Source organism: Panthera uncia (assembly GCF_023721935.1).
Source record: "Panthera uncia isolate 11264 chromosome A1 unlocalized genomic scaffold, Puncia_PCG_1.0 HiC_scaffold_17, whole genome shotgun sequence".
NCBI lineage: Eukaryota > Metazoa > Chordata > Mammalia > Carnivora > Felidae > Panthera > Panthera uncia.
Window position 1 is genome coordinate 32008937 of NW_026057577.1, and position 27495 is coordinate 32036431.

The 27495-nt window shown below is 42.3% G+C and overlaps 1 protein-coding gene across 4 annotated transcripts; it reads right to left on the reverse strand.

Annotated features, from left to right (window-relative positions):
* Window positions 1-136: 136 nt before the first annotated feature.
* On the reverse strand, window positions 137-27495 carry DNAJC18 (DnaJ heat shock protein family (Hsp40) member C18). Of its 4 annotated transcripts, none has more exons than XM_049649337.1 (9): window positions 27322-27495; window positions 24430-24516; window positions 21991-22177; window positions 14595-14740; window positions 11491-11676; window positions 10223-10338; window positions 9113-9222; window positions 6691-6863; window positions 137-1893 (listed from the first exon to the last, which is right to left on the reverse strand). In XM_049649337.1, the coding sequence occupies exons 2-9, from the start codon at window positions 24467-24469 to the stop codon at window positions 1769-1771; spliced, it is 1083 nt and encodes a 360-aa protein (XP_049505294.1). In that variant the 5' UTR covers window positions 24470-24516; window positions 27322-27495; the 3' UTR covers window positions 137-1768. The 4 variants fall into 4 exon arrangements, with proteins under 4 accessions (XP_049505294.1, XP_049505295.1, XP_049505297.1 ...); XM_049649338.1 differs by having other exon boundaries at window positions 27410-27492; XM_049649340.1 differs by lacking the exon at window positions 24430-24516 and having other exon boundaries at window positions 27322-27493.

The window sequence follows — 27495 nt, forward strand, 5'->3', positions numbered from 1 at the left end:
GCAGTTGCCCTCTACCAGCCACCAAAGATCCACTCTTCACCTCTAGACCCATCTCCTGACCCTGTGGAATGTCCATGTTGAACCATACTAGACACATCTGCCTAAATTATGGCTATGAATCTGAAAGGAGAAACTCTACTTTGGAAATCAGTTTTAATAAGGGAACTTTTCTTTCATCCTGGAGTCCAGAGTACAGTCACCTACTGATTTTCCAGGTTCTGGTTCATAATGATCTAGGCGGTTCAATCCTGGCAGCTCACCTTGGCCAGGCTAAGGGATCCCATGTTCCAGTGGGGTTTGGAGGGCCAAGAGGGCCCAGAGGGCCCAAGAGGGACAAGAGGGCCTGGAACCACAAGGCCAAGGAAACAGCTTACTTCTTCCTTGTCATCAGTGGGAGTGGCTACCTGCCTTTGAGTGGCTATTCTGCTTTGTATACAGAATTATTTTAGAGAGGGTCTTGCTTCTAAAGACCAAGGAAGAAGTGTCCTGAATGAATGCAGGACTGCCATAAAAAGGATACAGGGTTACAGTGTCAGGGGGGACCAGGGCATCCTAAGATTATGCCTTAACAATCTGGCTAGAATCACCAGACAAATGGGAATGATCTCACACTTCCTTCTTGATAATCAGCCTAGCTCTGCCACTACCAATTGTATGACTGGGTCAACCATTCATCCTCTCTGGGCCAACGTTCTCTTTCATAAAAAAAAAGGGGGCGGGGGGAAGGGTAACATGTCTCCTTCACAGCATTATGAGGAGGCTAAGGTAAGAAACTATATGTGGGAGCCTCTGCTTCACACCAGGCACTCAATAAATGTTGACTACATGGAAAAGCATCTCATATAACAAAATGTAGGGCATTGGGTTAAACACAGTGACTGCTTGGGACCAATACCAGACCTCCAAAGCCACAGAAACCGGGTCTTTCCCTTCTAGATCTAGGCTTGAGCAACCATCCTGGTTGGCTGGCAATGCCTATTCTTAGGTCTGACTTCTCTGGGGTGGAGGGACTCTGGTCAAATGTCATGCTGCAAGAGGAAACTCAGTCTTGCATTTTTACCTTTATCTCCATACCCCTGCTCTCTGCTGCTGAGTTGTCCATGGAACTGTTTCACCCAATAGCTTTTACTTTCTGGACCCTCGACAAGAGAAAGGGTTAAGGAAGTAAAAGAAACTCAAATCAGGCAGTTTGCTAATGCTAGTAACTTTGAACAGAGATAGGCAAATGGGAAAACTATTGTCCGTAATAGCTGACATCTCTCCACATTCCCCTTAGAAAATGCAAGCGTGGTGGGCCCATGTTCCAAGGGCGGAATGCTAGGGGACATGATGACTTTCATGAGGGGAGAGGGATCATTCTTCGTGCACACTGTAAACAACTAATATTAAGCTGCTTTGGCTATGCCTAGGAATGGCTGGGCATTGAGATTTAACTGAAGAAGGGAAGGAGGAAGAATATGTAGATCTGCTCTGGGATGCCTGAATCCCAATCCTAGAGGCAGGGTAGGCACGGAGCAAGGGGACTACATCAAACGCTCTGCCGTTAATTCAACTTAGATGAACTGTTCATGGCCCCTGGAGCCAATCCCCAGGAAAGATTCTGCGATGACAAGTCTGGCTCCATGCTCAAGTGCCTTCAACTCTGCCCACCAAAGTTAGCAAGTTGTAAAATGTTCATCATTTCTTAATTTTGTATTATAAAATGGAATTAGGAACATAAATAGTAACAAGTAGCAAAATCCCGACCCTGTGTAGGGCCATCATCCTCTCAGCCACCTCTGCGTAGGCCGATAAGTTTGGAAAGTTTTTCACAGTTTTCAAGTTTCAGTGACTCTGCCTTCTGTTTCAATCGTTCATCTCTGTATAATCCTGCCAAATTTGTCAATTCCGACTCTGAAAGATAAAAGAGGTAACAGTTCATCAAGAGAGTTAACCTCCTTTGTTTCGTTTCAATATTTCTGGAGTCAAAGCCCCTTTTACTTTATTTCATGCTTTTTCTTTTAATTAAATTTAGGAAACGCTTACTCATTTATTCAAGAAACCTGAATCCAGCAGCTATACTACACCAGGTGCTAAGGATTAAAGGACACCTGTGGTCCCAGAGTCCTACAGTATCCGTGCTCAATTATAAAAGTGCCGGACTTAGTTCTTATCAATAGAACATTTGGCACCAGACTTAGGAAACATGCACGTGTGCAGTAAGAGGAGACTCCGTTTTGTGGCCTTCCTACGAATGGCATTCAGATGGCAGTCGGGAGAGAATGGAGGCCAATCGCCCGTTCCTGTCATCTGAAACAAAGACAGCTGCTCCATTCTGTCCCCTGCGTTGCTGGATCATAACTCATACATGCTAACTGACACAGAGCCTCCCTCCAGTGGGTATGCCTTCTATAGAAGGCCAAGTTGCTGGCGGCTTTCTTCATTCCCTCACCACATGTGGGGTCTCTAACTCAAAGGCCAAAGGCAGCTGGGCTCTTTTAAAAGTGAAATCATCTGGATCCAGTGACCTTTGGCTCCTTGACTAAATGAATTCATTTTCTCTTCATGGTGGAGAAGGTCATTCTATTTTTAACCAGAATATAATCTCCGCTGTCTTTCCCGACTCAACGGTGGTTTGGCTGCCTCTATTTTTCATTCCTTTGTCAAGTTTCAGAGACGTTCTTAGGAAGGAAAGCCTGAAAAGCACCCCCAGAGACGTGTTGTGTATTAACAGGATGGAACGCTTGGATGGGCCGTGTGGCTTCTGAAAGCCTCCGACAGCAGGCAGCTACTCCGTGTTTAAAGGACCATACTTGTGAAAATGCTATTTTAACCATTTTGAAATATGTCTATCCATTCTGAATCATCCTGCCAACAGATTTTGTTTTTCTTGGTGGGACGAGAGGCACCTGTCTCTGATTAATCAGCAAACTGACTAGAAATAGGAATTAATACTTAGCCAGGGGGAACAATGGGCATTGGTTTCTGAATAAGTTTCTATCAACACAAAACACTGTCTGGCATTTCTGCTCACAATGATTCTATTTACACCAAGTAAGGCCCAAAGTGCAGATTAAGTGCAGGACTCCAGGGTGAGGGGTGGCCACGCATGAGAACCCTCCCTCTACAATGGAGGCTCAGAGCCTGGGCCCTAGCCCAGCAGTTGCTTGGCAAGCAGTGTGCCTCCTGGGCCCAAGAACAATGCGCTCTCACCCCCTGGCGAGGGTGCCCGCACTGCCTGCTAGTAGGAGCTTGCCTTGGCACAGTCATGCTCGCAGGCTTCCTGGAGAACCTATGCCACACCCAAATGAGAGCCCTCCGCTCCTGAGGCCAGCCCACTTCACTAACTCCATTTCTCTGGCTTCTCTGGCATGTGGGAAACCTGTTCAGGAGGACTCTGTAAAATGAGTCTATGCCTTTGGTCCTCTGGAGTCACAGCTATGCCAGTATACGGAACAGATTTCTGTGGCTTTGTTTTTCCTTGCAATGATTTCTTTACGTTTTTTGCTTGCTGAGCTTACCTAAATGCCTTATTGCCTGGAATCTCACTCTACAAAACACTAAGGGCTCATGATTCTTACTATTTTCTACACTGAAGCCCACTCTAAGAGGCTGATAAAGGAGAACTGTACATATACGAATGCTTTTCTCAAACTATCACACAGCTTTTCATAAGGTTCATTAAAACCAAGTTTCAATGCTCCAGAGGTTGAGACCCCTGCTCCAGAGCAATGACTTTGCAACAATGTCAGTGTTTCAAGGAACCAGTCCCAAATGCCCATTACTAGGCTTAGAGAAACTTCTCTCCAAACTGTCAGTGAATGCTTTTGTCCTTCAATGAGTAAAAGGTCAATTCAACTAATATGTTACTTTTGACATACTTTGTCAAAATTCAGTAACTTCTAAGTAAAAAAAAAAAAAAAAATCTGTAGGAGGGGCATCAAGAGAACAGCTTTTCTTCTTCACAAAATGTTTCCCTTGACCTGTGATAGAAGGACAGAGTATTGAGGCTTCCAGGGAAACTGACTCAGGCAAATTGCTTAAGAAGCACATCCCAGAGCCTCTCCCAAGAACACTCTGCTCTCATGTGGTCAGGAAGACCACAATGGATCCCAACCATCCTCAGGATCCAGCCACATGAGACAGTTCTACATCCAGGCTAGCAAGACTATGCAAGGCCTGGACTCCATCAGGAACCGGGTATTTAATATGTGCCAGATACCATGCTAAGCATTATACCCATACCATCTTCTATGACCCATACAGCATCTCTAGGAGGAAGTGCATTTTATCCCCATTTCAAAGCCTAAGCTTCTACCCACTGTGCTACCCTGCTCCAGGGCATGGAGAGAAATGCTCCTCTGCCAGGCAGGGCCAGGATCTCAGCTCAGCTCTGTCAGGCCAGGAGGCAGATCCTGCCTGTTACTTTTGTCCCATCAGCCCAGTGGCATGGCCACTTCCCCTGGCATTGGGTTTATTATCTAGATGCAGCTGTGAAGGAGTAAACAGGGCAATCAGTGTTCATCGTAAGGGATTACTCATAGAAATTCACTCAGATTAAGCATTCTAAGGCAAAACAGAGAAAAGAGATGAACAAAAGTTTTAAAAAGACAATGGCTAACTTTGCTAAAAACAGTTTCCATTCGATTTGTTGCCAAGAGTGAACTTTGTTCTCAAGTGGGTTTATTTTTACAACCTCCAAGTGCTAAATTTAACCTTGTTGGCTGCACTTGCTGCTGGATCCGGAGGACAGATGCCGTTCATTCTCAGATGGCATTTGGGTTGTGCGGAGACTCTGGACAGCCACCATCCTTAAATGCCAGAAATAGACTTTTAAAGGGTGTGTGCTGATCACCCCCTGTTCGGAACTTGTGGGTACATGCATCATGCTTACCCACTGGATTCTTATTTATACCCAGAGAGGACCAAACGCCTGAAGCTAGCCTCATGGAGATGGGGAGATAAGCCAAAAAACGACCTTGGATGTAATCCTTACCATAAGATCCAGCTGGGGAGTGTACGTGGGTGGGCGTGTGTTTGACGAATGTGAAATACAGGTTTTCATCCAGTTCTTGTGCAAAGCAACAAATGCAAAACCCTCCAGGGCACAGTACAATGGGGACTTTTAGGACACACACTGTGGCCGTCACCTGACTTAGATCCATGTGTTAAATGCCTTTCTGTCAAAAGCCTTTTCTTGCTCCAAAATTCTTTCCTGATTTTTGAAACTTGCAACACCTAGTTTGACATGAGGTAGGGTAATTCCTGACCCCTCAGGTTTTTCAGTATTTTTCAATAAATTTTTGAAGCAACTTCCCCCTGCTTAATTTACCCTTTCATCCCATGGTAATTGCCTATCAAGCTCCTAGTGCACGTGAGGGTTCAGGTGGGCTCTGCCCTACTGAAATAGAGGGCAGAGACAAGGTCCCTAAAGGCCAGGGTAAGGACATTAACCCCCATCTGTGATTCTAAATCCACATTTTCGTTTTTTCCAGTCCTGAGAATCCTCTCTTCAAAAGCTATTGGTTGGGCACCTGTTCTGAATCAAGGACCATGCCAGGGGCCTGGAACACGAGATTGGTAAGCCATGGCTCTTATCCTCAGAGAACCCACAGTCCAACAGTGAGATGGACATTTACCTACAGAACACTAACACTGAAGACAGTACTGTGTTAGCAGGATGAACAAAGTGTTTTAAGAACACACAGGAAGGAGAGATTAACTTGGGGGTAGGGTGGGGATGCATGATGGGTCAGCAAGGGCTTAGCAGCACTGTGACAGAAGAGCTACTTTCATCAGGCACTGTTAGACCTTTAATAATACCCAGTAATACTGTTTTAAAAAATGAGTTAGTTTGCTTTTTAAAAATTAACCAAAGCCAAGTTTTTATAAGATATGGGTATTAAGGTATGCATGTGTGTGGTGTGCACATGATTGTGTACGTGTATCTGTGGAATTCAAACGGGATGAAAAGTGAACCTGTTGGCTGAGAGGCAGGACTACCCCTGCTACCAGCACTCCCCATTAACACTCGGTTGGAACTGGAAGCCACCTGGCAGACCCTTTTACCCCCACTGTCTCCAGAGAGGGAAAAGAGTTCAAGGCCTGCTCAAACGCACCCTTACTGAAGGGGCAGACCCAGAAGGGGTCAATTTTGATCTATGTGGCCACAGCCAACTAGAACTGGCTTTTGGTCTGGCTCAAAAACTTGGTCTGGATCGATCAGATTTCCCTGTAGGGAGGGTGGAATTAGGAAAGTGGACCAATCGAGCTAGGACTGAGAACTTATGGAGGAAGCTTGTGATGTAGAAAGGGGCCAGTAACTAGTGGGGCTGTGGAAGCTGGGAGAGTGATGAGGAGGGCAGCAACCAAAGCCAACCAGGGCAAAGCCAGGTTGTGAAGAAGGAAAGCTTGAAGAAGCAAAGGCAGGCAGCTGGCAGAGAGGACAGGCGGGCAGATGAACAGAGAGAGGTGGACACTCAGAGACACAAAGATAGGCAACTAGGGCTGAATGACTAAGTTCCTAAGGTTTCCAAGTCCTGGCCACATGGATCCTGTCAATTAACTTCACTTTTTTGTAGTATCCTGAATGGGCCTCTGTCCACATAAACAGGTATGACTCAAACAAGGAGAAAGAATGGACCCAGAAGCTGGGAATGCCTTGGGTTGGAAGTACGACCACCAGTAAAAGCCCATTCTAGAACATCTTACTTTGTTGTTTCTCCTTCCAACAACTTGTCTGGATGTAATCAATGTAATCCTTCTCTATCGTCTTCTCCAGGTCCCGTAGAGAGGCTCCTCTGTAGGCCTTCTCAAAGTTTTTATCCACAAAGTAAGGCACCTGCAGGTTCTGTGTTTCTCTAGAGATGGTGTAGCCCAAGGTCCTGAGACAAGGAGAGAGAGTCTCGGGTAAGCTTTTTATATTTGGCAATATCACTCTTAGCACTGGCTGCATAGATGTCATAACCATAATCACATTTTCATAGGGCAGACACAAGTGTCAATGTCTAATACACCTAACATTTATAATTTCCCTAGCAAAGTAATGACTGTAATGTCATCATTATATGAGCATGTCATACTGTGAATTCAGCTTTGGTATGGTTACTTTATTCTCTTAAAGGATTTACCTCTCTTATATTGCTTTCTGTGCTAAAAGTTAAATGCTGAATGTTTAAAAAAATTTTGTATATTGTGCAGGACCTAGCATGGTACTTGGCACAGAGTGGGCTATTGGTAAATGTTGGTTGAATGAACTGATTGTTACAGTAAACTATTCACACATAACCAAACAGCTTAGAACCAACCTAGTATCAATTTTTAGGACATGTAAAAAGTACTTCACACATAGCTGCTAAGTGAGAACTGCAAAAATATCAGACAAAGATTTTAGTAATGCTTTTGCACTAACTCTCTGTGGGTCTGATCTGTCCAATGGCATATGGTGCTCAGAAACATCAGTAGGTCTGGGTTAACTAAATACTAACCATAAGGAAGTATAGAAGGGATCTCAAATTCAAGTTAAAACAATGTGATAGCAATATGCAAAATCCAAGCTAGTTTTACTTAACCTAGACAAATTCCATCTCGACTGAGGTATATTTGACATTTTCCCAGTTTCCTCCTTTCATCTCTCTACTTAAGGATTTTGCTGAATGTCTCAGTGTTTAGGCCATGACTTCTCCCACCTCCGTCTAGGAAGGTGTTAGCAGGGCAAGTTCCTCCCTGCCGCAGTAGCTGCACAAGAAAGGAGGTAGCAATGGCAAATGGGAACATGGGAAGTCGGAAAATAGAGGGAATCAGGCCAGTGTGACCTGATAGTAATAACTTCTCTCTGATTCTCAGCTTTCCTTTATGTAAAATGAAGATACTGATCTAGAATACAGTCTTCATTCTACAGTGATCACCAGAAAAGACTTTTTTTCCCCATTATGCCCCATGGCTTCCACATTTTGTAAGTTTTAAAAAAATTTTTTTTTAGAGATTTTATTTTAAGGGACACCTGGGTGGCTCAGTCGGTTAAGCGTCCAACTTTGGCTCACGGTTCGTGGGTTCGAGCCCCGCATTGGGCTCTGTGCTGAAGCCTGGAGCCTGCTTTGGATTTTGCGTCTCCCTTTCTCTCTTTGTCCCTTCCCTGCCCATGCTCTGTCTCTGTCTCTCAAAAAATGGATAAATGTTAAAAAAATAATAATAAAATATTTTAAGTAACCTCTAAACTCAATTTGGGGCTCGAACTCATAACCCCGAGATCAAGAATCTAATGCTCTACTGGTTCAACAAGGTGCCCCCATTTTGTAAGGTTTTTGTCTGCTAAACTATAATAATGAGTAATGACTCATTTCTCATTTAACTTAAAATAATTAATCCAGTGATTCTCTAACGTTAATATGGACCAGAGTTATTTGGAGGGCTTATTAAAACTCAGATTGCTAGTTCTCAACCTCAGAGTTTCTGATTCAGTATATATGGAGTGAAGCTTAAGAGTTTGCCTTTCTAACAAGCTGGCAGTTGATGTTGATGATGCTGGTCTGGGGACCAAACTTTGAAAGCTGAATTAATTGAAATAATTAATTGAAGAAACAAAAAATTCCTATCTGAGCTCATAATTTGCATGCAATACAAACATTACAATGAATTTCTATATTTTCAGTAAAAGCAAAGAAATGTGATACTATGGTTTGACTTTGTAGCCTCGTCATGAATAAATGTCCTATTCTTGCAATTACTTAAATAGAAAATAGTCACTAGATCTCAGATACTCTTTTCCTGACCCAGAGGGGTCCAGCGATTCAATCACAAGCTCAATTTGGTCCTTTCTAAATCTCACATGGTATGACAAGAATTTAATCTGAAACTGAAGTTAGTCCACTAATCTTTCAGAAACCAGTTGCTGCTGTTCTGCGGCTGATCAGATGATGTCGCTGTAAAACAAAACAATCCATGTCCTGAGCACACAGGAAACTGCCTATAGTATTTTTGAGTCTCTGCTCTTCACTATCCAGCTGTTCCTTTAAACACAAAATCAGTGTTTTCTACAAAGGGGAAATGAAATGTTAGCATCGTACCAGCAAAACGTTCAAGTCTTTCACCCTCCAAATTGTTGTTAAGAAAGATTTAAAAATATATGACTTACGATTTATAGAATAGACTATATGGGGGATTAGCAGCTAGCAGCTGAGTAATAACAGATATAATCACAATCACCAGAACTGGAAGTAACTGAATAAATGCAGAATACGTATTCTGGAAAAGAGGAAACAATATTTGGTATAAGTGGTCTTCGTTAATATAAAGCTTACAGAAAATAGGATAGTTTTCACAAAGAAAATACAAATAAATTACTGCAATGTACTGCACAAAGCCCAAGGCTTCTAGGAAGTCTGTACTTTCTGCTGAGAAGTACCAAACACTCTGTCCTCTGTGCTGAGAAGGCTGAAGGAGACCCACCCAAAACCTATATTGACACACAGTAATTCTCATGCAGCCCCGTTTTCTAAGACCAGTGAAACAGACAATGCTGGGTGAGTCTGCCCAGACTGTGACCCTCACAGGGCCATGTTAGTATTATGTAGCTTTGATGCCTTGGCCACAGCTGAATGGACTGGGGACATCTAACCCCAGCAGGGATAATCACATTTTCCCTCCTAGGAATTTGGAATTGACATTCACTTTTCACTGCTAGGCAGTCACCTGAAGGACACACACTCTTAGGCAGTGGAGGCTGCTGTTTGCAAGAGGAAGTAGAACAAGCCAGGCTGCTTAGAGAGAATAAAACAGATGCAGAGAGGCAGGAGAAGTGGAGACAATCTGGCCACAAATAGTCTGGCAGTATAGGTGCCTGACTGTACCTTAGTTTCTGGTTCCTGTCTGTCATGAGACCCAGCTGTGCGTCCTGCCCTTGAGCTTCATGAGACCCCCTAGATCCCTTACTTTAAATTCCCTTTAGTTCTGAGTATTTTGAAGGGGGTTCCTATTTTCTGCAGGGAAGAAAATTTTGATGAAGACAGCCCCACAGGAGAACTGATTTCCTGGAACAGCCACCAAAGGATGGGTGGGGAAGGAGGTACCATTCGGGCCTATTTGAGCCAATTATCCACCTCTTCCTACCACTGCTTCTGCTCTCCTAAAACACATTTTAACAACATAACTCACATTGAACTTCTAAATCCTGATCATATGCACCATAAAAGTCAGCTCAGTACAAGTGTTTATGAGCAGCAGTTCTGCTGTTCTCCCTCGGTACCTGAGGCTTTTCTTCTTCTTCTTCTTCTTCCTTCCGTGTCTGCATCCTCTCATGTCGGTGCCGCCGGCGATAATAGTGACTGTCATCTGTCACATTTGAAAACATATGAATGTTTCCTGGAAAAGAAAGGAAAACATAGCAGGGCGCCTGGCTGGCTCAGTCGGTAGAGCAGGCAACTCTTGATCTAGGGGTCATGAGTTTGAGCCCCACGTTGAGTGTAGAGATTATTTTTAAAAAATAATAATAAAATAAAATAAAAATCATGCTTGCACATGCAAAATTCAAAAAGAAAGAAAAAAAAGAAAGACATAGTATAGGATATGGCAAACACTCTTTCCTTGCTTTTTCTAAGCTTGTTTCCAGTTTGTTCCCTCCCAGGTTCTTTGAGGGTAGAGTATTGTCCAATTTTAGTCAGTAGAAAAATAAAATAGTAGGTAAGCCAAGTGAACCAGTTAGAAATGGAATGTGCTTAGCTCTCCTGCCTTTATTTACATAGTCCTTTGTGGGGCACCTGGGTGGCTCAGTCAGTTAAGCTTCTCATTCTTGATTTTGGCTCAGGTCATGATCTCACGGTTGTGACCCCACATCAGGCTTTGTGCTGGGCGTGGAGCCTGCTTAAGATTCTCTCTCTCTCCCTCTGACCTTTTCCTCCACTCACGTGTGCTCTCTCTCTCTCTCTCTCTCTCAAATAAAATAATAATAAATAAATAGTCTTTTGTAACTAGTGAGTGAGAGAACCCCAAAAGGCCAGTAAAGAAAGAACATTTGGGCCATGAATCCTGTCTGATATGCTCATGTCTGCTTCCTTGCCCAATATTAGATTATGTCACTAGTATCTTTAATAGCAACTCATAAAATTCAATTTACTTCCTGGACATTTAATTATTCCAACTTCCAACTCTCTAGGGGTATTTTTCTAACTTTTATCTTTATATAACTGCTATTTTACAATAATGATAATAGGCATCTTGCTACTTATTTATAAAGCACTTAAAAATCTAATTCTCACAGCAGCCCTATGAAGCAGAGGTTATCTGCCCCATTTCTCAGGTGAGGAAATAGGATCAGAGAGACCAGGTGATTTGGTTAAAATCATGCACAGTTGGAGGCTGGAGACCTGCCTCAAACCCAAGCTCATCTGATTCCAATTTCTTGCTCTTCCCACCATACCATAGTCTCTCTATTCAGATCCTTACACAGGAACTTGCTGAGATATAGAGATAGAGAGAGAGAGATAAAATTTTAAGTGATAATTTTGAAATACTAACCTGTAGGAAAATGTCCTCCAAAGAAGACATTGAATAGTTCTTCTGGAGTGATGTCTGCTTCGAAGTCCCTGTAATAGCTGTAAGGTCTGCCTCGAGGGGCAGTAAAAGTCACCTGTTCATCTCCATATTCATCATAGCGGAGTCTCTTGTCAGGATTACTCAGGACTGCAAAGGCATTTCCTATCGCTGCAACCAAAACCCAAAAATACCTGAGTACACAGTCTTTGCTGTAGCTGAGGGTGATCACTGTAGCAGCAATGAAGAGCCCAGAGTTTTTGGGTGCTGGATGACTTCACAGGGGCCTAGGGAAAGGTGCTTGGGCCTAGAGAGTTCACCAGAGTTCTTGCCCTTGACATTTTCCACAATATAGTTTGATAAGCCAGAAGCAATACTGGACTCAAAATGAGCTAAAAACTACGGCTTTCATTCATCAAAAATGTGTCCTTATTTCACTTGAGAGCAATTACTTTATGGTTGGAAACAGTTCATACATAAGCAGTGGTATTCTAGCGTGAAGTCATAAACAGTTTCTTGAATAAAAGAGTCAGTACAATTACAGCTTGGCTAAAAGCAGAGTCCTTGGGGCACCTGGGTGACTCAGTTGGTTAAGGGTCCGACTTGATTTTGGCTCAGGTCATGATCTCATGACTTCATGAGATCGAGCCTGAGTCAGGCTCTCCGCTCACAGCACGGAGCCTGCTTGGTATTTTCTCTCCCCCTCTCTCTGCCCCTCCTTCCTCAAAATAAATAAACTTTAAAAATAAATAAATAAGAGCAAAGTCCTCACTAATCACAGTCTCGTTTCAGCTTACTTTAGAAAGTGGTCTTTAGAAATTAAGAAATATAGGGGCACCTGGGTGGCTTGGTCAGTTAAGCGTCCAACTTCGGCTCAGGTCATGATCTCGCAGCTTGTGAGTTCGAGTCCCGCATCAGGCTGTGCTGACAGCTCAGAGCCTGAAGCCTGCTTTGGATTCTGTGTCTCCCTCTCTCTTTGTCCCTCCCCTGCTTACACTGTCTCTCTGCCTCTCTCTCTCTCAAAAATAAATATTTAAAAAATTAAAAAAAAAAAGAAATTAAGAAATATATCTCCAATGTCTCAGTGATGGGTCAAAAACTGAATAGATTACACATGCTGACCATCATCTCCCTATGCACAAACATACAAATTTTGTCTAATTTCACTTAAACATAAAATCAATACCACTAATCAAAGAAACCTTGAAAAACAAATCTTTTTTTTTTTTTAACATTTATTTATTTTTGAGAGACAGGGACAGAGCATGAGTGGGGGAGGGGCAGAGAGAGAGAAGGAGACACGGAATCTGAAGCAGGCTGCAGGCTCTGAGCAAGCTGTCAGCACAGAGCCTGATATGGGGCTTGAACCCATGAACTGTGAGATCATGACCTGAGCTGAAGTCGGATGCTCAACCGACTGAGCCACCCAGGCTCCCCGAAAAACAAATCTTTAAGACATCCCCAATCCCTACCTTTAATTCAGTCAACACTATCAGAAACATAGTCAGAAGGAACATTTCTTTATGATTCTTCTAGTGAGGGAATTATATTAAATGTTTATAGCAATAAAAAAGCTAAGCAGAAAAAAAACCAAAAAAAGGCTAACTAGAGTTGCTTCAACATTACATCCCTTGAAATCTGACAGATTTCTCATAGATATGGCATTGATCTATGAGATACTTTACATGAAGATGTAAAGACAATGTGGGTTATCTATTTGTTTCCATGTAGAAACTGTGGGGAGGATAAGATTCACAATGGCACATCAATACAGGGAGATTGTCCTTTGACATAAATGTTGACTTTTAAAGTGTTCTCAGAGCTATCATGTTTTTCTTAAGAAAAATTCCAAATCAACAGAAACATTGAAAAAATAGTGAAAAACACCCTTTCCCTTGATTCATAAATTGTTAGCATTTTGCCACATTGCTTCCCCCAACTTTCCATACACACATACACACATACATAAATACATATAGTATGTATACATTTCTTTTGCTGAACCATTTGAAAGTAGGCTGCAGATATTATGCACTTCATCCCTAAATATTCCAGCACGTATCTCCTAAAACAATCTTCTACATGATCACAGTACTGTTATCATAGCTAAGAAAATTAACATCAATTCATGCAATTCATGCAAGGTCTGTGTATTGCATTTGCTTTTATATCCCTTTCATTTCTTTTCATCTAGATTAGTCCCTCCACCTTTTCTACTTTTCATTATATTCACTTTTTTGAAGAGCAGGTCAGTGTTCTTTGTAGAATGGCCCATATTTTGATTGTTTCCTCATTATTATTATTTTTTTAATGTTTATTTATTCTTGAGAGAGAGAGCATGAGTGAGGGAGGAGCAGAGAGAGAGAGAGAGAGAGAGAGAGAGAGAGAGAGGGAGAGGGAGACACAGAATCCAAAGCAGGCTCCAGGCTCCGAGCTGTCAACACAGAGCCTGATGTGGGGCTTGAATTCACAAACCGTGAGATCATGACCTGAGCCGAAGTCAGACGCCTATCCGACTGAGCCACCCACACGCCCCAGTGATTTCTTCATTATTAGATTCAGGTCAAATATTTTGGCAAGAATACCACAGAGGTGCCATACCACATAATGTTAGGTGGGGCCAGTATTGGTGACAATAAGTTGGATCACTTGGTTAAAGTGGTGACAGCTAGATATCTCCATTGTAAAGGAATTTTTCTGCTTTGTCATCAGTAAGTATTCTGGAGGATGATACTCTGACATCATGGGTCCTATTCAACAAAAACCCATCACAAGCAGTTTTAACAACCATTGATAATCCTTGACTGAATCAATGGCTTCACTGGGGGTGAAGCTGTTAAGTAAGATTTTTATTTATGTATTAAGTATAAAAACATACTGTTACAGAGAAACCAAATATTTTTTTCCGAAAGAAATTAAGATAAGTGAATGAAAACAGGAGGGAGCCATGCTGATTATTACTATTTAAGAGGTGAAAGGAAAAAAGGCCCTGTTTGTAGCATTATAAAACAATTACAGGGGAGGCTGAAAATGACTTGTGACCAAATATCATAAGAAGGGCAGAATTAAACATTAATTCAGGATCAGACCTTTGAAAGCATCTGTCGCTCCAGGAGCACAATTCTTGTCAGGGTGAAATTTCAGGGCAAGTTTTCGGTAAGCTTTCTTAAGCTCTTCATCACTGGCATTTCGAGACACGCCTAAAATTTCATAGTAATTTCTGCATTTCTTGATCCTAAAAAGACACATCAGAAACATGTATGTCTACAAAGTCCCCTTTTGTGCAATTCACTGTAAAATAGTACCTTGATCCTCTGGTATGTGAGCCCAAAACAAACCCAAAACAAACTTAAAAGAAAATTGGTGAATACATTAATGAAACATTCAAATTGATTAACAATGTCCTCCTCCCACCAAGAGCGTAATGCCTTTCCAAGTATTTTTACATCTAATATTTTATTCTTCCTAAATCCCTGCAAGTGGGTAGAATAAACATGCTCATCCTTAAATCAAGGTGCAGGCTAAGCCCCTGAGAGTTGAATCACAGGATAGCAAAGCCAGAAGAAACATCTAATCACCCTAGTTATTTCTCTCTCTCTCTCCTCTCTCTCTCCCTCTCTCTCTCTCTCTCTCTCTCTCTCTCTCTCTCTCTCTCTCTCATTTTCCTTATGGCTACCTTTTAAAACGTTGTTTTAAAAAGTTAATATATAGGGGCACCTGGGTGGCTCACTCGGTGCAGCATCCAACTCTTGGTTTTGGCTAGGGTCATGATCTCATGGTTTGTGGGTTCCAGCCCTGCGTGGGGCACCACACAGCGTGGAGCTTGCTTGGGATTCTCTCTCCTCCTTGCTCTTTCTCTGCCCCTCCCCAGCTCGTGCTCTCTCAAACACAAACAAACTTAAAAAACTTACTGCTTCCCCATTCCCTACCCCTCAATCTCCCACCCTAAGGACAACCACTATTAGAAGTTTTCTGTGAATGCTGTGTATAGCATGAGTATGTGTATAGACACGTCTCCACATTTTTCTAAACCTAAATAGGAGCATATTGTAATTACTTTTATACATCGTTTTTTATTTTTTTTTAATTTTTTTAATTTTTTATTTTTTTTAACGTTTATTCATTTTTTGAGACAGAGAGAGACAGAGCATGAATGGGGGAAGGTCAGAGAGACAGGGAGACACAGAGTCTGAAACAGGCTCCAGGCTCTGAGCTGTCAGCACAGAGCCCGACACGGGGCTCGAACTCACAGACCGTGAGATCATGACCTGAGCCGAAGTCAGACACCCAACCGACTGAGCCACCCAGGCACCCCTATACATCGTTTTTTAAAAAACCAACAGTTTGGGGCACCTGGGTGGCTCAGTCAGTTAAGCTACCAACTCTTGATTTCAGCTCGGGTCAAGATCTCATGGTTCCTGAGATTGAGCCCTGGGTCATCTGGCTCCACACTGCTAGCATGGAGCCTGCTTGCGATTCTCTCTCCTCTTCTCTCTCTGCCCCTTTCTCACACACTCTCTCACTCAAAAATAAATAAACATTAAAAAAATTTTAAAAACCAACAGTTTATCTTAGAGATTGATCCATAACATACAGAAACGAGTACAGGATAATAATGTAGACCAGAGTGGCAGTCCTGGACTTTTTTTTTTTTAAGTTTATTTATTTTTGAGAGAAAGAGATAGAGCGTGAGTGGGGGAGGGGCAAAGAGAGGGGGAGACAGAATCTGAAGCAGGCTCCAGGCTCTGAGCTGTCCGCAGAGCCCGACTCAGGGCTCAAACTCATGAACTGAGAGATCGTGACCTGTGCCAAAGTTGGACACTTAACCAACCGAGCCACCCAGGCACCCAAAGTCTTGGACTTTTTGATCTCTGAAGTTTTGTTTGTTTGTTTAAGTTTATTTACTTATTTTGAAAGAGAGAGAAAGCATGACTTGAGGAGGGGTAGAGAGAAAGGGAGAGAGAGAATCCCAAGCAGGCTTTGCACTGTCAGGGCCAAAATCAAGTCGCACACCACCCAGGTACCCCAATCTCTGAAGTTTTTATACTCCTAAAAATTATTGAAGTTCCCCAAAGAGCTTTTGTTTATATGAGTTGTATCTATCAATATTTATCAAATTAGAAATGAAAACAAGAAATTTTAAAACATGGTGATGATATAACTGCATATCAGGTAGCCTCTCAAAAATTCCACAGTACAATCACGAGAGAATGAGAGTGAAAAAGGCAAATAATGTGTTTATATTATTATTAAAGTTGTTGTAAACTTGCAGACCCCCTGATGGTTTTGGGGTTTCCAAGCCATACTTAGAGAAATGTTGTATTAGAGCATGAACTCTGGAGTCAGGATGCCTTGGTTGGGATCTTATCTTGCTGTGTACTTAACCTCTGTGCCTTGGTGTTATCTTCTGAAATGGGCTAGTAATTTCAACTGTGTATCATGAGCTGTTATGATTTAAATGAAGTATTCATCAAAATGCTTGGTAGCATGTAACACATAAATATTGGCCATTGTATATCCATGTCATTCTTTTCAAAAGCTGCATATTATTGTATTTTATGGATTATATATATCCCCTAATCACGGGCACTTAGGATGTCTCCAGTCTTTTGCAACTACACAGTCCGTTTAGGCAGAGCCTTGCTGAAGAGTTCAAAGTAAGTCAGCATCGCAGGCTGGACTGTAAAGCAGAGTCTGGAATGTCAGTCATGGTCCTTCTCCAAGAGCTGCCCATGGGGATCCTTTGGGTTCCCAGCCCAGTTTCCAATCCCTGCTTCCGTGGCAGATACTCCTCTGCCTCTTTCTCTCTTTTGTATAAACTTTTATTTGTCTTAAAACAGCTTTATTGAGCTATAATTCATATATCACAAAATTCATTCTTTTAAAATATACAATTTATTGATTTTTAAGTATATTCACAGAGTTGTGCACCCATCAACACTATCTAATTCCAGAAATTTTCATTACTCCAAAAGAAACCTCGTACTCATTATTAGTCAGGCCTCTTTCTACTTCCCAACCTCTAGCAACCACTGTCTCTATAAATCTGCCATTCTGGACATTTCATATAAAAGGAATGATACAATACGTGGACTTTTGTGTCTGGCTTCTTTGACTAGCATGATGTTCAAGGTTCATTAATGTTGTAGAATGTATCAGTACTTGGTTCCTTTTATTACCAAAAAGTATTCAGTATTCATTGTATGGATATTCCCAATTTTGTTATCCATTCATCAATTAATCAGCTTGCAGGTTGTTTCCATCTGGGGGTATTATGGATAATGCTGTTTGAACATTCATGTTTTATGTGGAAGTATGTTTTGATTTCTCTTGGTACACACCTGGAAGTGGCTAGGTCATGTGCTATGTTTAAACTTTCTGAGGATCTGGCATTCTATTTTCCAAACTGGATGTACAATTTTACATTCCTACAAGTGATATACAAGGGTTCCAATTTCTCCACATTCCTATCAACACTTGCTATTGTCCATCTTTTTGATTACTGCCATCCTAGTGGGTATGAGGTGGTGTGGTATCTCATTGTGGGTTTCGTTTGTATTTCCCTAATGATTAATGATAATGATACTGAGCAACTTTTCACATGCTTATTGGCCATTTGTATATCTTCTTCTTTTTTTTTTTTTAGAGCCATTTGTATATATTCTTTGGAGGAATGCCTATTTAGATCCTTTGCCCATTTTTATCTTTTTTTTTTTTTTTTTTTTTTTTTTTTTTGTTTAGAGAGGGTGCATGCATGAGTGGGGGAGAAGCATAAAGAGAGAGGGAGAGACTGCTCCGAAGGGGGCACAAGAGGGGCAGAGAGAGGCTCCCAGGCAGCCCTGGGAGAGGCTGGAACTCGCCAGCTGTGAGATCATAACCTGAGCCAAAATCAGGAGTCAGACACTTAACCAGGCATCTGAGCCACCCAGGCGTCTCAACACATTTATTAAAGACAATTCTTTCTTCTGTTAAATTGCCTTGCCTTGTTGTTTTTTTTTTTTTGCCTTGTTTTTTTTAAAGTTATGTCTACAACCAGTGTGGGGCTCAAACTCAGGACCCCGAGATCAAGAGTCACATGCTCTACTGACTGAGCAAGCGAGGCGTCCCTGCCTTGGCACTCTTGTCAAAAAATCAAATGACCCTAAATATAAAGACTTACTTCTAGACTCTCAAGTCTATTCAATTGATCTACATGTCTATCCTATGCTAGTCTACGCTATCTTCATTATTATAGCTTTGAAATAAGTTTTTGAATTGAATTGGGACGTGTGACTTCTCCAACTTTGTTCTTTTTTAAGACTGTTTTGGCTATTCTGGGTCCCTTGCATTACCATATGAATTTTAGGATGAGCTTGTCAATTTCTGTAAAAAAGGCAGTGAGGTGATGGGAGGGTAAGTGATGGGTATTGAGGAGGGCACCTGTTGGGATGAGCACTGGGTGTTGTATGGAAACCAATTTGATAATAAATTTCACATTAAAAAAAAGGCAGTGAGGGGGGCGCCTGGGTGGCGCAGTCGGTTAAGCGTCCGACTTCAGCCAGGTCACGATCTCGCGGTCTGTGAGTTCGAGCCCCGCGTCAGGCTCTGGGCTGATGGCTCGGAGCCTGGAGCCTGTTTCCGATTCTGTGTCTCCCTCTCTCTCCCCCCCCCCCCCGTTCACTCTCTCTCTCCCTTCCCCAAAAAAAAAAAAAAAAAAAAAAAAAAAAAAAAACGTTGAAAAAAAAAAAAAAGGCAGTGAGGAATTTGATATGTTGAATCTACTGATCATTTTGAGTAGTATTACCATATTTCCAATATTAACTCTTACAATCCATGAACACAGGCTATCTTCCCATTTATTTAGATCTTTAATTTCCTTAAATGAAGTTTTGTAGTTTTCAATGTACATCTTACACTTCTTTCATTAAATTTATTCCTAAGCATTTTATACTTTTTTGATGGTGTTGTAAATGAAATTGTTTTCTATTTTTGGATTGTTCATTGTAGGGTATAGAAAAACAATGATTTTTGTATACTGATCTTGTATTTTGCAACTTTGTTGAACTCATTTATTAGTTCTAAGAGTGTGTGCATGTGTATCCCTTAGGATTTTCTATATTATATCATTCATCTGTGAATACAGTTTTACTTCTTTCCAATCTGCATGGATGATTTCTATATTTCTTTTTCTTACCTAAGTGCCCTGGCTCGAACCTCTACTACAAGGTTGAATACAAGTGACTAGAGTGAACATACTTGTCTTTTTCTTGATTTGGAGATCATGCAGTTGTTTACCATTAAGTATGATGATGTTAGCTGTGGGTTTTTGGTAGATGGTTTTTATCAGCTGAGAAGCTTCTATTCCTATGGTGTTAAGCGCTGTTATCATGAAAGAGTGCTCGAAAAAAGAAAGAAAATGTTGAATTTTGTCAAATGCTTTTTCTGCGCCTATTAAAATGATCATGTGGCTTTTGTCCCTTATCCTATTAATATGGTGCATCACACTGATTTTCCTGTGTTAACCTCCTGGGATAAATACCATTTGATCAAGGTATATAATCCTCTTCATACGTTTCATACGTTTTTATATGTTGCTAGAATCTATACCCATAAGGGATATTGATTGATAGTTTAGTTTTCTTATGATGTCTTTTGTCTGTTTTTAGTTATAGGGTAATACTGGCCCCCTAGAATGATTTGGGATGTATTCCTCTCTCTTTGTATTTTTTGTAATAGTTTATAAAGGATTAATTAATTCTTCTTCAAACATTTGGTTGAATTCACCAGTGAAGGCTTCTGGACGTAGGTTTTTCTTTGTAGGAAAAAATTTTTTTAAGTTTATTTATTTATTTTGAGAGACAGCATGAGTGGGGAAGGGGCAGAGAGAGAGGAAGAGAGAAAGAATCCCAAGCAGGTTCTGTGCTGCCAGTGCAGAGCCCGACTATGGGGCTGGAACTCACAAAACCATGAGATCATGACCTGAGCTGAAACCAAGAGTTGGATGCTTAACCAATTGAGCCACCCAGGCTCCCCTCTGTGGGAAATTTTTTGATGTTAATTCAGTCTCTGTATTTGTAGTAGGTCCATATGCTTTTTTCTTTTTTTTTAATATTTGTTTATTTTGAGAGAGAGAGTGTTCACATGCAGAACCAACTGAGCCACCCAGACATCAGTCTTCTTCTTTTTTTTTGAGTGGGGGTAGTAAGTGAGCAAGGGGCAGAGAGACAGAGAACCCCACGAGGGGTAGAAAGAGAGAAAGAGAGAAAGAGAGAGAAGTGGGGCTCAATTGAAGTGGGGCTTGTGTTCACCCAAAGCAGGGCTCGAGCTCACCCAATGTAGGACTTTAATTCATGAACCATGGATCATGACCTGAGGTGAAGGCTGATGCTTAAGGACTGAGCCACCCAGGCACCCTATCTTCTTTTTCTTCTTGAATAAGTTCAGTAGTTTGTCCCTTTCTACAAATTTGCCTGTTTCATCCAGGTTATCTAATTTGTTGACATACTTTTGTTCATAGTATTCTTTTAAAATCTTTATTACTATTGTAAGACTGGTAGTGATGTCCCCTCTTTCATTTCTGATTTTAGTTATTTGAGTCTTCTTTTTCTTGGTTAGCCTAGCTAAAGATTTGTCCATTTTGTTGATGTTTAAAAAAAACAACTTTCAGGGGTGCCTGGGTGGTTCAGTCAGTTGGGCGTCCAACTCCTGATTTCAGCTCAGGTCATGATCTCAGGGTTCATGGGATCAAGCTCTGAGTTGGGCTCTATGCTTTCAGCAGGGAGCCTGCTTGTATTTTCTCTCTCCTCTCCCTCTGCCCCTCCTGCAGCTCACTCTCTCTCTCTCTCAAAATAAATAAATAAACATTAGGAAAAAAAACTTTTGGTCTTATTGATTTTCTGTTGTTCTAACCTCTATTTCATTTATTTCCACTCTGTTTTATTTCCTTCATTCTGCTTGCCTGGATTTAGTTTATTCTTTTTACTCTTTTTCTGGTTTGTTAAGGTAGAAGATTAGCTTATTGATTTGAGATTTTTAAATATAAATGTAAATATAAATGTAAATAAATATATACATATATATATATATACATATATACATATATATATATATATATATATATATATATATATTAACATTTAGAGCTATAAATGTCCTTCTAAGTATTGCTGTAGCTGTATCCTATACATTTTGGTATGTTGTATTTTCATTTTCATTCATCTCAAAGTTATTTCCTAATTTTTCTTATGATTTCTTCTGTGACCTATTTGTTATTTACGAACATACTACTTAATTTTCACATATTTGTGAATTTCCTAAATTTGCTTCTGTTGTCGATTTCAGAAACATACACTGTATGATTTTAATCCTTTTATTGTCACTTGCTTTGTGGCCAAACATCTGATCTATCCTGGAGAATGCTTCATGCATACTTGAGAAGAAATAGATAACACATTTTGTCAGGAACTCTACATTAAAATCACTCATTTTGTCCCATCACAGACTCACCTTTGTACCCCAAGCAGCTGCTCCTCAGTGTAAGTGGCACTCCCCTCACCCTGCCGGGTTTGGTTCCACTCATTCTCAGACTTCTTTTCCTTTTGCATTTTCATGCTGTTACAGCAACCACAGGGGTCATGACTTTCAGGAGGTCTATCTTCTGGGTATTTGTTTCTTCTAACTGCGTCAATGTAAGCTGCAAAGCAATAGCCCCTCCATTAGGTCTCATTCTGATCTGCAATCAACTTTGCTACCTGCCCTAACTATCAGGGAGGCTGCCTGTAGGCATGAGTGTGAGGGCCAAAACTCTGAATCATAGTGACTTTTAAGCATCCATATAAAACTGAACAAACATCTTCCTTGAGAAGACAATATAGTAAATATGAAAGCAACCGTGAAAAACATACAATGCCAGAAACATGAAGCATAATAACGTCCACAGCAAATATTCAGCAAATATTTTGAATCCGAGCCAGAAAAGGAGCATAAGAGGCGTGTGCTCAATAGCTTGCCTTTCAGGAGGTGTCTGCCCAATACTCTGCCTTTAGTGCAGTGCAGGAGAAGCCTATTTTTCTGTGATCCACGGTCAGAAGTGACACTGCTCATAAAATAGTTTTTTGTTGTTGCAATGCCTCCTACCAGTAAGATTTAAAGTAGGGTGAGTTCAGTCCTTTTATTATTATTATTTTTTTTTAACGTTTTTTATTTATTTTTGGGACAGAGAGAGACAGAGCATGAACGGGGGAGGGGCAGAGAGAGAGGGAGACACAGAATCGGAAACAGGCTCCAGGCTCCGAGCCATCAGCCCAGAGCCTGACGCGGGGCTCGAACTCACGGACCGCGAGATCGTGACCTGGCTGAAGTCGGACGCTTAACCGACTGCGCCACCCAGGCGCCCCCATTATTATTATTATTTAAGTTTTATTTATTTCAGCAACCTCTACCGCCCACATGGGGCTTGAACTCAGAACCTGAGATCAAGAGTCACACACAGGGGCACCTGGGTGGCTCAGACAGTTAAGTGTTTGACTTCAGCTCAGGTCATAATCTCATGGTTCATGAGTTTGAGCCCTGTGTGGGGCTCTGTGCTGACAGCTCAGAGCCTGGAGCCTGCTTTGGATTCTGTGTCTCCCTCTCTCTCTGCCCCTCACCTGCTCACGCTTTGTCTCTCTCTCCCTCTCAAAAAATAAATAAACATTAAAAAAAAAAAATACAGTCACACATTCTTCGACAGAGTCAGCCAGGCCCTCCTCAGTTCTTTTAAACTAACATCTATAGAATAAGACACTTGGCTAGGTAGATCAAGGAGATGTACAGATAAGACTTACTTCTGACCACAAAGAGGTTATAGTTTGAAGGGAAACGTTTCAATTAACACCTGAGAGGATGTAAAAAAAAGGCCACAGCAATCCAGTCAAAGAAGGCAGATCTGGGAAAGGCTTTAAAACATCTCTCTTGCCGAAAATCCCTTAGTGAGTACCCAAGGGACTGCCCTTCCCCCAAATTTCATATCATAGTCCCAGCCTACCTTTCCAGCCTCCTCCCTCACAACATGCTTGCTCCTTTACAGTCTATGCTCTAGGCAGATCAAACACCTTTCAGATCAGCAATGCTTTCTCTTTCCTCTGTGCCTTGTACATACTGTTCCCTCTGCCTGCAACATTCTTCCTCTAAGTCAGCCTAACTCCAACACATCCTTCATGCCATCATATATAACACTTTCTCCATAAGGCCTCCGCTGACACCCAAGCTGTCAGTGTGCTTCTCAAACCTACGATCTTGCTGTATAGCCCAGGACTTAGTGGCTCTGTTTTATAATTGTCTGTTTACCTATCATACTCCCTCAGTGGACTCAGAGTTCTGTGATCTCAGGAGCCCAAATCGATGTCAAATCCCTGATGCACAATCAGCATAATGCTGGGCCCATAATAGGTATTGAATCAACACTCTTTGCTTGACTGCAGGATGGAAAAGGTCAGCCTACGGGTCCTGATGCGGGCTGCAGGGACAGGACCAAACGGAGAGGGAGAGTCAGGCGGCCTAGTTTGGCGGCGAGGATAAGGGCCTGAAAAGCAAGTCCGGGCGGAGGGGGTCCTCATCACTCTGCTAACCTTCTGGACACCTAAGCACGGACGGGGCCCGACCACCGTGGGCCCTAGGTTGGGCACTAGCGGAGGCGGGGCTGGGGGCCGGAGGCAAAAATGTCATCACGGGTGACTCTGGGCTCCTGGACGGTGCCTTTGCTTGAGTCAGCGCTCCTGATTTCCAGATCTCAGCCCCTGCCCTGGCGGTCCCCCACCTAATTCGGAATACTACTCAGGCTCAGCATCTTATCATAGGCCTCCATCCCTTACCTCAGGCCCAAGAACTTAGCCCTCAGGCATCTTAAGGAGCCTCATCCCTGTCCTGAACTTTGCCTTGTCCCACCCTCCGGCAAGGACCTGGTACCTTCTGTCCACTGCTCCCCGCTGCCCAGAGTCGCAGCCATATCGGTCCCCAATCAGCAGGTCGGCCGAGCCTCCCCGGCGCCCGAGGCTGAAAGGGACGGGGCAAGAAGCGCGGGGCATTCTGGTCATTGTAGTCCAACTCATAGGAGCTGCGGTACATTGGACTACAACTCCCGGCAGGCTCCACGCGGGGGGCCAGCCGAATTGTAGCTGTACGAGGGGCTTGGTCTTTGGAAGGGAGGTTTGTGGTGGTTTGTTGCTGCTGGTTGGCTGATGGGCTACTCGGACCACACTTGCTTCTGTGGAGTGGGGATAATGGCTTCGGCCTCGCCTAACACTGGGGACATTCAAGGAGGCGCGATGAGATCCTGCCTGGGAAAGATGCTGCAAACTAGTCTAGGGGTTGATAGTATGACTATTCATCTCAGGGATGTCTTTTAAAAATATACGCTAATGCCTGTTCTCTGCAAAGTGTGTTAGGTCCTGGAGATTGAGAGACAAGTTTTGGGGATGCTAATCCAATCCTGATAATTTAAGAGCCAAGAAAATAGAAAAGTGAGGTCGATTTACGTAGTTAGAGAGCAGTCTGGATACACCCCTTTTCGTCCATCTGCTCTAGCACAGCATCATTAGAGGGACCTCTAGGTCCCTCTAGGGGCAGGGACAGAGAAAGAAGAAAAGGGCAGGCACTGGAGCCGGCGTTAAATCCCCTATCTTTGCTCTTCCTTATCCTTCATCCATCCCATCCTACTCCAGGGCACCCCTGAGATTTTCTCCTCTGTTCCACCCCAGTCATTTCCTTGGCCATTCCTTTCTTTTCAGAAGACCTTGGAAATTACTAAAGACAAGTGAAATATTCCTGCCTTTTCCCACTCAGGTCTGCATGGGGACCAGCAAAGAATAAAAGCAGTTCTCAGTGTTATTACAGACTCAATGCCTGCAGCTGAGTTGGGATGGCTAAAGATCAGGTTTCAAAAATGAAATGTGATCATATACATCCACAAACAAAATATTACTTAGAATTCATTGAGATCTTACCAGGAAGACCAAAACAGTGTGCCAACTATGATTTCAACCAGCAGCTATTTAGGAGGTTGGGGCGGGACAGGGAGATGAACAGCCTGAGACACAAACTGAAAAGGTAAAAGCCTCCAGTCCTATGGAGTTCTCTGCATTCCGTGCAGTCAGCTGTGGCCCTGGGGTGTTTGAGATCAGTGTGCTCACAGAAGGGTGGGTCCTAAAGAAGCCACTTGTGTTCTGCAGACAAGGGACCTGATCAGGGATATACATTAGGTGGTTGAATGTAAAAAGGTTATTTATTTGGTTTTGGTAAATTAAACAAACTGCTCTAAAATATGGACAGGGGAAGGTAGGGTATGCCTCTGAGTCCGGGGGCACAGGGCTAAGGTCTGGTGGTACTGAGAGATGTCAGAGTACTATGAAGTTAGAGGTATCTGGTTGGGAGTGGGGGTGCTAGAGCACTGTAGGGAGTAATTGGATTGAGAATTATGGGCCTACTTAGGTGTAGAGTCCAGGATCAAGAATGCTGGACCAGATTTGGAAAGCTGCAGTTTTTTGGAAGTGTTTGATACCTCAACAACCTTTCTCATTATTCTCTAAAACCTCACTCCCCACTCCTTTTCTAGACAACTGACTTAGTCCTAGATCAGTAAAAAATGACTCAGCATGGCAACCTTCTCAGATATTGCCATGCAGATGTACCCATTATCTCATTTACACCTCAATTAACACTTCTGGATGAATCTTTCTATGACTGTAGCACTAGGACTAACTTAGAACTCCAAACCTCAACATTTAGAACACTTCTGTGCCAACTTTGGCTGAAGCACACCAACCACTCAACAAAATAATTCCCATTACCAAATTCAGTCTCTGGTAAAAAAGGAAGCTATGGGCTCAGAAGGTTCAGGATGGTGGTGCTTGGGGAAAGTAACCAGCAGGAAGAGTGAGGAAGCAACTGGGAAGGAAATAAGAGAAGAGAAATTGGGATCTCTAAGGCAGTTCTCAAGGAGGACAACGTAAGTGTAGAAAGAAATTCAAAAAAGTGATAACGGACACCCACAAATCCAGAGGGAGACTGCTGAGCAGAGCCACACAATGATTTCCAACAGATTCAAGTAGAATTGAGTAGCAGTAACCTGGCTTGGGGGAATTGTGTGCATGAAGTAGACCAAGAGGCCTGCGATGATCCTTTATCTGCTAAACTATTTTACTTAGGGCTGGCCTCAGACATCTATCAATTTTCTCTACTTACTTTTAGAAATATTTGTTGAACTGTAGTGAATTTTTGGTGGTGATTTTTGGAGGTTTGCCTTGTGCCGTATATGATTGAGATGCTGCCCCATCTAGCCCTGGAAGAAAGATACTGAGTAAATGATCCCTCTGTCCAACTGGGCCTGTGTGCCTGAGTTGATTTGTCAGTTGCCCTCCCATAAGATGGGGGAAGAAGCAAAAGAAAGACACCCATCCCACCACCTGTTTCTGCTTTGAGCCTGTCTAATCCTATGTTAGAATAGGGAGGAAGCTATCTTGTAAATGGCCACCATCCTGTTGTCTAGACATCAAGGAAGAGATACTGTCTCAGGGAAGCTGCAGGGGCTGCAGGAGGCTGCGCTCGGATTTCCTGTCAGAGGTGGGGTCTTGTATTTGCATAAATAGTAGGATCCTCCAGCAGAACTCCCTCTAATATAGTTTGCTAGAGAACAGGATTCAGCATTAAGTGAATTCATCCTTGACACCTTCTCAAAAGATAGCTATTTAGCAACAGGAAAATCAACATGGGTAATGTATTACGGCAATGTCGGTTTCAGGATAAAAGCCATGCAATCTCATATTAATACCAGTTCACCTCCTCTCCCCCAGATATAAATACCTTATGACTAACAGCTCATATTTGCAGGACATTGTCCAGAGTCAGGGGGAAGTTTGTGGCCTTAGAATGGAGAGATCAACTGAGTTACCTAGAGTGAAACTCATGTTCTTGACCTAATTAGTCCAGTATGATAAGCAGCTGAATTAAGTGTCCATGGCAGCCAGAATAACAATA

Bases quoted from the DNA above. Each gene is read 5' to 3' on its own strand.
- DNAJC18 (XM_049649337.1), bottom strand. From the start codon at position 24,469: ATGGCTGCGACTCTGGGCAGCGGGGAGCAGTGGACAGAAG. The intron at 14,741-21,990 runs GTGAGTCTGTGA...GTGTCTTTTTAG, and splicing joins CAGCTGCTTGGGGTACAAAG to GATCAAGAAATGCAGAAATT. The intron at 6,864-9,112 runs GTAAGTCATATA...TCCTTGTCTCAG, and splicing joins TATAGTCTATTCTATAAATC to GACCTTGGGCTACACCATCT.